The sequence below is a fragment of the Rhinoraja longicauda genome, chromosome 7 (genome assembly GCF_053455715.1).
Source record: "Rhinoraja longicauda isolate Sanriku21f chromosome 7, sRhiLon1.1, whole genome shotgun sequence".
NCBI lineage: Eukaryota > Metazoa > Chordata > Chondrichthyes > Rajiformes > Arhynchobatidae > Rhinoraja > Rhinoraja longicauda.
In genome coordinates, this window is record NC_135959.1 from 2,957,851 (window position 1) to 2,967,612 (window position 9,762).

General features: G+C 53.1%; 2 protein-coding genes across 2 annotated transcripts in view; both read left to right on the plus strand.

Annotated features, from left to right (window-relative positions):
* The window catches only part of rsf1a (remodeling and spacing factor 1a), a 73,761-nt gene extending 68,218 nt beyond the window's left edge, over positions 1 to 5,543 (plus strand). The window contains exons 15-16 of the mRNA XM_078401975.1: positions 2,376 to 2,561; positions 4,786 to 5,543. Of these exons, the coding sequence (XP_078258101.1) occupies positions 2,376 to 2,561; positions 4,786 to 5,384 (785 nt within the window). The 3' untranslated portion in view covers positions 5,385 to 5,543. The remainder of the gene's footprint in view (positions 1 to 2,375; positions 2,562 to 4,785) is intronic.
* An 11-nt stretch (positions 5,544 to 5,554) lies between these two features.
* p2ry6 (pyrimidinergic receptor P2Y6) overlaps positions 5,555 to 9,762 on the plus strand; it is a 65,189-nt gene continuing 60,981 nt past the window's right edge. The window contains exon 1 of the mRNA XM_078401976.1: positions 5,555 to 5,671. The gene's annotated coding sequence lies outside the window, so the exon portion shown is untranslated. The remainder of the gene's footprint in view (positions 5,672 to 9,762) is intronic.

Genomic DNA, 9,762 nt, shown 5'->3' on the forward strand with positions numbered 1-9,762 from the left:
TCGACTAGAAACGTCTCCCATTCCTTCTCTCCAGAGATGCTGCCTGTCCTGCTGAGTTACTCCAGCTTTTTGTGTCTATCTTTGGCTTAAGCCAGTATCTGCAGTTCCTTCCCACACAAGGTGTACGATATGCTTGTCTTCAACGGTCAGGATTTGAGTAGCCTGGAAGATTATTGTAGCATTATAGGACTTTGGTTTGGCTGCATTTGCAGTATTGCATACAGTTCTGCTCGCCCCAATGCAGGAGGGATATGGAGGCTTTGGAATGGTTGCAGAGAGGATTACCCGAATGTTGCCTGGATTGGTGGGCATTCGGCCCAACTTGCCCATGTCAACCAACATGCCCCATCTGCACTGGTCCCATTTGGGCTGCACTTGCCCCATGTCCCTCTAAACCTGAATAAGTTTATTGGCCAAGTATGTACACATACAAGGAATGTGCCTTGGTGCTCCGCTCGCAAGTAACAACACGAACATACAGTCAACAATTAAGAATAAAACATTAAACATTAAAACAATAAGGATACATCATTAGAGTTTAAACATGTGAGTGAAATAAACCAGAGTAAAAAGAGACGGCAGACCTTTGGTTGTTGAGTAGAGCCATCACTCGGGGATAAAAGCTGTTTTATGTCTGGCTGTGGCAAACTTATTCAATCCATATACCTGCCTGTCCCACTGAGTTACTCCAGCATTTTGTGTCTACCTTCCATATACCTGTCTAATGTTTTTTTTAATGTTGTAACAGTATCTGCCTCAACTACCTCCTCCGGCAGTTCGTTCCACAAACTTACCACCTTTTGTGTAAGGTTGCCCCTCAGGTTCCCATTAAATCTTTCCTGCCTCACTTTAAGCATTTGTACCAGCATCTGCAGTTATTTTCTTACACTTCACTTTAAGCCTATGTCCTCTGGTTCTTGATCGCCCTACAATGGGGGATGTGTAGGGGGATCAAGATTGAACATTAAATAAGTTTATTGGCCAAGTATGTACACATACAAGGAATGTGCCTTGGTGCTCCGCTCGCAAGTAACAACACCAACATACAGTAAACAATCGAGAATAAAGCATAAAACATTAAAACATTAAGAATACAGCATTACAGTTTAAACACGTGAGTGAAATAAAATACCAGAGCAAAAGAAGGCTACAGACCTTTGGTTCTTGAGTAGGTCTGTGAGATTCTCTGCATTCTTTAGACTTCAGAGATACGACGCAGAAACAGGCCTGTCTGCCCACCGAGTCCCACCGTTCACTAACACTATCCTACACACTAGTGATAATTAAAAAATTTTTTTTTTAACAACTTACTGAATCCAATTAACCCTCAAACCTGTGCGTCTTTGAAATGTGGAAGGAAACTGGAGCACCCCGAGAAAACCGTGGTTCGTGGTCGCAGTTAGTGAACAAACTTGTGGCGCGGCGGTAGAGTTGCTGGCTTACAGCGAATGCAGCGCCGGAGACCCGGGTTCCATCCCGACTATCGAGTTTGTACGTTCTCCCCGTGACCTGCGTGGGTTTTCTCCCAGATCTTCGGTTTCCTCCCACACTCCAAAGATGTGCAGGTTTGTAGGTTAATTGACTGGGTAATATGTAAAAATTGTCCCTAGTGGGTGTAGGATAGTGTTAATGTGCGGGGATCGCTGGGAGGCGCAGACTCGGTGGGCCGAACGGCCTGTTTCCGAGCTGTATCTCTAAATCTAAATCAAAACTCTAAACTTGTGGCGCAGCGGTAGAGTTGCTGCCTTACAGCGAATGCAGCGCTGGAGACTCAGGTTCCATCCCGACTACAGGCGCTGTCTGTACGGAGTTTGTACGTTCTCTCCGTGACCTGCGTGGGTTTTCTCCCACACTCCAAAGACGTACAGGTTTGTTGGTTAATTGGCTTGGTAAATGTTTTTAAAAAAACAAAATTGTCCTTAGTGTGTGTAGGATAGTGTTAATGTGCAGGGATTGCTGGTCGGCGCGGACCCAGTGGGCCGGAGACCCGGGTTCCATCCCGACTACGGGCGCTGTCTGTACGGAGTTTGTACGTTCTCCCCGTGACCTGCGTGGGTTTTCTCCGAGATCTTCGGTTTCCTCCCACACTCCAAAGACGTGCAGGTTTGTAGGTTAATTGGCCGGGCAAGTGTAAAAATTATCCCTAGTGTGTGTTGGACAGTGTTAGTGTGCGGGGATCGCTGGTCGGCGCGGACCCGGCGGGCCGAAAGGGCCTGTTTCCGCACAGTATCTCTAAAGTAAACTAAACTCCACACAGACAGCACTCGTAGTCAGGATTGAACTCGGGTCTCTGGAATAGATGCTCCACCACCATGCCCATCTATCGTGGTTTTTTGTGTTTTTAGATGGACTAACGTGTCCCTCTCGTCCTGCAGAGAGCGAGGGTTCAAGTTGTTACAGTGACCTGCTGGACATGAGGAGGAGGCGATCGAAACGGAACCAAGCCAAAAAGGTCAATTACAGAGAAGATTCAGAATCGGAGAAATCCATGAAGAGCGGCGCAAGTAGAAAGGAAAAACTTCAAGGGCACAAACGCAGGCTGTACATTACAATGAGCGACGGTAAGATCATCAGTACCACATCTTCATTGTTCCGCTCTCTGTGCATATGGCATTTAAAAATCATGAGAGGAATAGATCGGGTAGATGCACAGAATCTCTTGCACAGAATATGCACAGAATCTAGAGGGTGTGAGCTACAGGGAGAGGTTGAGCAGGCTGGGACTCTATTCCTTGGAGCGCAGGAGGTTGAGGAGAGATCTTATAGAGGTGGACAAAAATCATGAGAGGAATAGACTGGGTAGATGCACAGAGTCTCTTGCCCAGAGTAGGGTAATCGAGGACCAGAGGACATAGGTTCAAGGTGATGGGGAAAAGATTTAATAGGAATCCAAGGGGTTAACCTTTTCACACAGAGGGTGGTGGGTGTATGGAACGAGCAGCCAGAGGAGGTAGTTGACGCTGGGATTATCCCATCGTTTAAGAAACGGTTGGACAGGTACATGGATAGGACAGGTTTGAAGGGTTATGGACCAAGCGCAGGCAAGTGGGACTAGGGTAGCTGGGACATTGTTTGTCGGTGTGGGTGAGTTGGGAAGAAGGGCCCGTTTCCACACTGTATCACTCTATGACTCTAAAAGGACATTTGGATAGGTATGCGTATGGGAAGGAACTGCAGGTGCCGGTTTGTACTGAAGATAGACACAAAATGCAGCAGTAACTCAGCGGGACAGGCAGCATCTCTGGAGAGAAGGAATGGGTGACGTTTTGGGTCAGAGCCCTTCTTCAGACTTGGGTAGATGGATAGGAACGGTTTCAGAGGGATATGGGCCAAACACAGGCAGGTGAGAGTAGTTTAGAATGGGCGTGGGTAAGTTGGAAAATAGGTGCAGCACCGCCATTCATTGTGATCGTGGCTGATCATCCACAATCAGTAACCCGTGCCTGCCTTCTCCCCGTACCCCTTGATACCACTAGCCCCTGGAGCTGGGCTGAAGGGCATGTTTCCACTCTGTATAACTCTATGACTCTTGGTTTTTGTAACTCACTTACCTAGGACTGCATTGGTTTTAGCCGGGGACATCAGGATTGTTGATGTTTGAGTAAGAAAAGGTAATTTGGCCCTTCAGACTTTCCCCACCGTTCAACACACTGATAGCTGATCATCCACTTTGGATAAGAAGGTACAGCAGATGCTGGTTTATACCAACGACAGACACAGAGTGCTGGAGTAACTCAGCGGGTCAGGCAGCATCTCTGGAGAACAAGGAATAGGGGACGTTTCACAGAGTGATGGAGTAACTCAGCGGGTCAGGCAGCATCTCTGGAGAACAAGGAATAGGTGACGTTTCACAGAGTGCTGGAGTAACTCAGCGGGTCAGGCAGCATCTCTGGAGAACAAGGAACAGGTGATGCTTTGGGTGGGAACCCTTCTTCAGACAGACTCCACCTTGGGTCCCTGATTGTTTCTTTTACCCACATACAGCTAGGGTACTGTCCCGATTCACGTCCACCCCATTGTGGACATTGGACTTTGTCTCTGGAACTGATGCGCTATAATGCTCAGAACTATATTCTGCACTCTTGCCTTTTGCTCAACTTGGTGTAGATGCATAGAGTGATACAGTGTGTAAACAGGCCCTTCAGCCCAACTCGCCCACACCGGCCAACAATGTCCCAGCTACCCTAGTCCCACTTGCCTGCGCTTGGTCCATATCCCTCCAAACCTGTCCTATCCATGTACCTGTCCAACTGTTTCTTAAACGATGGGATAGTCCCAGCCTCAACTACCTCCTCTGGCAGCTCGTTCCATCCACCCACCACCCTCTGAGGCAGAGAATTCCACAGATTCACAACTCTCTGACTGAAAAAGTATTTCCTCATCTCAGTTCTACCCCTTATTCTTAAACTGTGGCCCCTTGTTCTGGACTCCCCCAACATTGGGAACATGTTTCCTGCCTCTAGCGTGTCCAACCCCTTAATAATCTTATACGTTTCGATAAGATCTCCTCTCATCCTTCTAATATCCCACCTTGTCTTGTGTAGGAAAACAACTGTAGATGCTGGTACAAATCGAAGGTATCACAAAATGCTGGAGTAACTCAGCGGGTCAGGCAGCATCTCGGGAGAGAGGGAATGGGTGACGTTTCAGGTCGAGACCCTTCTTCAGTCTGAAGAAGGGTCTCGACCCGAAACGTCACCCATTCCCCGTCTCCTAGATGCTGCCTGACCCGCTGAGTCCCACCGTGTCTTGCTACACGTGACGATGGTCAACCATGTTTTGCAGAGAGCTCGAGCAGCAGAGGTTCGGAGGAAGAGCAGGAGGAGGAGGAGAGGCCTCAGCGGAAGCGCCCGAACCGGATCGAGGACGAGGAGGACGAGGAAGACGAGCCGGCGCTGGTGAGCAGGCTGACCTCCAGGCCCAGCAGGGATTACTGCAAGAAGCCCGCCTACCGGCTGATGAGCGAGGGGGAGGAGGAGGAGGAGGAGGAGGAGGAGGAGGAGGAGGAGGAGGAGGAGGAGGAGGAGGAGGAAGAAGTGGAGGAGGAAGAGGAGGAGGAGGAGGCGGTTGAGGCGGCGGTCACCACCCCCCCCGCTGCCACCGCCACCACCGAGAAGGGCGCCGGCCCTTTGGACTGCGTCGTGGCCGAGCCGCCGCCTTCCAACGGACAGAGCCCGGTCAGCGGGGCCAGCGACAAGAGCCAAGCGCCCAAGGACGCTGCCCCCGACCCCGGCCCCGGCCTGGCGCTCAACGGGGCGGGCTTGGCATCGGCGCCGGCGCCTGCTTCGGGAGCCGCTCCGGCCGAGGCAGGGGACGAAGACGAAGACGACCTGTTGGGAGTGACCGACCTTGTAGAATATGTTTGTAATAATGAACAAGTATAAAAAAAAAAGCAAAAACTCTTTTTACACTAGTTTAAATAATTTATTCCACCGTAGCTGTACAACAGGCCACTTATCGTGTCTATATTTTTGGGTTGTTTACCTCGTACTGCATTAAACCAGAGAGCGTTGCATCCATCTCCTCTCTTTCCCTCCTCCCCCCCTCCCTCCCTCCCTCCCTCCCTCCCTCCCTCCCTCCCTCCCTCCCCCCCCCATCCCTCCCTCCCCACCTCATTCCGGCTTGCTCCCCTCCTCTCATAAAGTGACCAATTTCTAAGGTGATTAACACGGTAGGTTCCTTTATCATGTTTTTTTTAATGTAGCTGCGTTTTATTTTTGTGTGTGCGTGTGTTCTGTATAATTCAGTCATCTATCGTGTGAGAGTCTTTTTTAAAAAAAGTTAAAGAACAGCCTGACGTTTTCCCAGAGGGGGAGGGTTGGGCGGGCGTGTGGGGGAGGGGAGGGAGGGGGGGTGTCGAGGGGGAGGGGGTGGGGGGGGGGGGGGTGGCCTGTGCAAAGAACGTTATCCTCATTCCAGAAAGGTTGTCTTGACCCTCTAATGTCTTTGTCTTTTTTTTTTAAGAAAAAAATATATATATCTATACATTAAAAAAAAAAAGACTTTTTAAGTATGTTGTGTAGCGTCCTGGGCACCCTTTAACCTGCACATGCTTGGATCTGAGTGGCCAGATTTAAGTTATTGACTTGTGTTTAGTGCTAACAGAGCCTTGGTTTGCCGCATGTGCAGGGAGGGGGCGTGTGTGCCAAGAGGACAGTGGGCATTTTGTAAACCTACCCTACCAACCAACTCGACTGTGGTGACCCCTTTTGTAATCGTCAGCACTATCATTAACTTCATTGACACTGTCTCCTGGTGTAACGGCCATATAAATGGCTGCCTGTGCTGTAAAAACCTCTGATATGCTCAAGTCATTGCCTTTTAGATTTAATTTCTTTTTATATACATATATATATTATACACAAGACTGTTTCTTCCTTTGGTGCCTCTGTTCTTGATTCTTGGTCCTCCGAAATATTCCAAATGGAATTTAAGCTGTAGGTGGCGGAGTGCGGACTTAAGCTAGGAGGGCTTCTTGGAGAAGAAGAGCTGCCTTAAATGTAGTTACGTCTGGTTGAGTGACTATAGTAGGGTGAAGACTATTCCGTGCTTTAATTGTGCGAGGTAAGAATGAATTGCGATACACATCTTTTTGTGGGGCAACGGTAGAGTTGCCGCCTTACAGCGAATGCAGCGCCGGAGACTCAGGATCGATCCTGACTACGGGCGCTGTCTGTACAGAGTTTGTACGTTCTCCCCGTGACCTGCGTGGGTTTTCTCCGAGATCTTTGGTTTCCTCCCACACTCCAAAGACGTGCAGGTTTGTAGGTTAATTGACTGGGTAAATGTAAAAATTGTCCCTAGTGGGTGTAGGATAGTGTTAGTGTGCGGGGATCGCTGGTCGGCGCGGACTCGGTGGGCCGAAGGGCCTGTTTCCGTGCTGTATCCCTAAAACAATTTTTTTTTTTTAAATCCAATGTCCTCGTCTGCTCCTGAAGTTCTGTGTGAATTTCTTAAGCGTCTAACCCACTGACTGGCAAGTGTGGATTGCAGGCAGCTTTTAAACGATCAAATTTAACCCACTTGAATGCAATGGTGCTCACTTACAAAACGGATTGGAAGCAGGGGCTGCGGGCAAACCGCTGGACTGCAGAAGTTCGTCTGTCCGCCCGTCCCCCACCCCCCCACTCGTCTGAAGGGATCGCCAAAGAAAGCTTTAATTCAACACCTCTCTCTGCCTTGTAGCAAAGCAACACAGATATCTCTCTCTCTCTCTCCCCCTGCCTCAAACGTAGAAGGTGAGTGTCCACAGTGTCCACAAGGCCCTTTGATCAAACCCTCTCCTTCGACAAACACACTAAACACATCACCAAGACAGCCTTCTTCCACCTCAAAAACATCGCCCGTCTCCGTCCGTCCCTCTCCTCCACAGCTGCAGAAACCCTCATCCACGCCTTCATCACCTCCGTCTGGACTACTGCAACAGCCTCCTCTATGGTTCACCCTCAAAAATCATCAATAAACTCCAATACATCCAGAACTCCGCTGCCGTCTGCTCACCCACTCCCCGATCCGTGACCATATCACCCCCGTCCTTTACAAGCTCCACTGGCTCCCCATCCCCAGTACAAAATCCTCCTCATGACCCTACAAAGCCCTCCATAACCTGGCCCCATCCTACCTGACTGACCTCCTCCACAGACACACTCCCACCCGCACCCTCCGCTCTGCTGCTGCTAACCTCCTGTCCCCCCCACCATCCGACCCTTTCCTCCATCGCTGCTCCCACCCTCTGGAACTCACTACCCCAAACCGTCACAGACTCCTCACCACATTCAAAACATCACTGAAGTCTCACTTGTTCAACACTGCCTTCAATCATTGACCGTCGCTCCACCTTATTCATCCTTTTCTGTTCGTTTATTTATTTATCTTTATGTTAGATCCAATATGTAAAGCGTCTTTGGGTTTCTAGAAAAGCGCTATATAAATGTAATGCATTATTATTATTATTATTATTATTATTCAGCTGTGAGTGCCATTGCAAACCTTCAGAAAAAGCAGGAAGATTTTTTAATGGAGTTTCTTTTGTTTGAGTAATATCTCTTCATTAAACGGAGGGTTATATTTTAGATTATACTAGACCAAGTGGACCCGTTGGGCCCAAACCTCTCCTGCATTGGTTCAGCACTCTCTCCTTCCCCACTCTCCTCCCCCACTCTCCCCTCCCCCTCTCCCCCCCCCCACTCCCCTCTCCCCCCCTCCCCCACTCCCCTCCTCCCCCCCCTCACCACTCCCCTCTCCCCCCCGCCACTCAGCCCCTCTCCCCCCCTCCACTCCCCTCTCCCCCCCCACTCCTCGCTCTCCTCCACCCCACTCCCCCCTGCCCTCCACTCCCCCTCCCTCCACTCCCCCCTCCCCCCGCTCCCTCCCCTCCTCCCCCTCTCCCCCCCCTCCACTCCCCTCTCCCTCCCCACTCCCCCCTCCCTCCACTCCCCCCCTCCCCCCCTCCCCTCTCCCCCCCCTCCACTCCCCTCTCCCTCCCCACTCCCCCTCCCTCCACTCCCCTCTCCCTCCACTCCCCCCCCTCCACTCCCCTCTCCCTCCCCACTCCCCTCTCCCCCCTCCACTCCCGCCCTCCCCTTCCCCTCTCCCCCCCTCCACTCCCCTCTCCCTCCCCACTCCCCCCTCCCTCCACTCCCCTCTCCCTCCACTCCCCCCCCCTCCACTCCCCTCTCCCTCCCCACTCCCCCCTCCCTCCACTCCCCCCTCCCTCCACTCCCCCCTCCCTCCACTCCCCTCTCCCTCCACTCCCCTCTCCCTCCACTCCCCCCCCCTCCACTCCACTCCCCTCTCCCTCCCACTCCCCCTCCCTCCACTCCCCCCTCCCTCCACTCCCCCCTCCCTCCACTCCCCCCTCCCTCCACTCCCCTCTCCCTCCCTCCACTCCCCTCTCCCTCCACTCCCCCCTCCCTCCACTCCCCCCCTCCCTCCACTCCCCCCTCCCTCCACTCCTCCCTCCCTCCACTCCCCCCTCCCTCCACTCCCCTCTCCCTCCCCTCCCCCCTCCCTCCACTCCCCCCTCCCTCCACTCCCCTCTCCCTCCCCCCTCCCTCCACTCCCCCCTCCCTCCACTCCCCTCTCCCTCCCCCACTCCCCCCTCCCTCCCTCCACTCTCCCCTCTCCCTCCCCCCACTCCCCCCTCCCTCCCTCCACTCCCCTCTCCCTCCCCTCTCCCTCCACTCCCCTCTCCCTCCACTCCCCTCTCCCTCCCCTCTCCCTCCACTCCCCTCTCCCTCCCCTCTCCCTCCCTCCACTCCCCTCTCCCTCCACTCCCCTCTCCCTCCCTCCACTCCCCTCTCCCTCCACTCCCCTCTCCCTCCCCCACTCCCCTCTCCCTCCACTCCCCTCTCCCTCCCCCACTCCCCTCTCCCCTCCCTCCACTCCCCTCTCCCTCCACTCCCCTCTCCCTCCCCCACTCCCCTCTCCCTCCACTCCCCTCTCCCTCCCTCCACTCCCCTCTCCCTCCCCCACTCCCCTCTCCCTCCACTCCCCTCTCCCTCCCTCCACTCCCCTCTCCCTCCCCCACTCCCCTCTCCCTCCACTCCCCTCTCCCTCCCTCCACTCCCCTCTCCCTCCACCACTCCCCTCTCCCTCCCCCACTCCCCTCTCCCTCCACTCCCCTCATCCCTCCCCACTCCCCTCTCCACTCCCTCCACTCCCCTCTCCTCCACTCCACTCTCCCTCCCCCACTCCCTCTCCCTCCCTCCACTCCCCCTCTCCCTCCACTCCCCCTCTCCCTCCCCCACTCCCCTCTCCCTC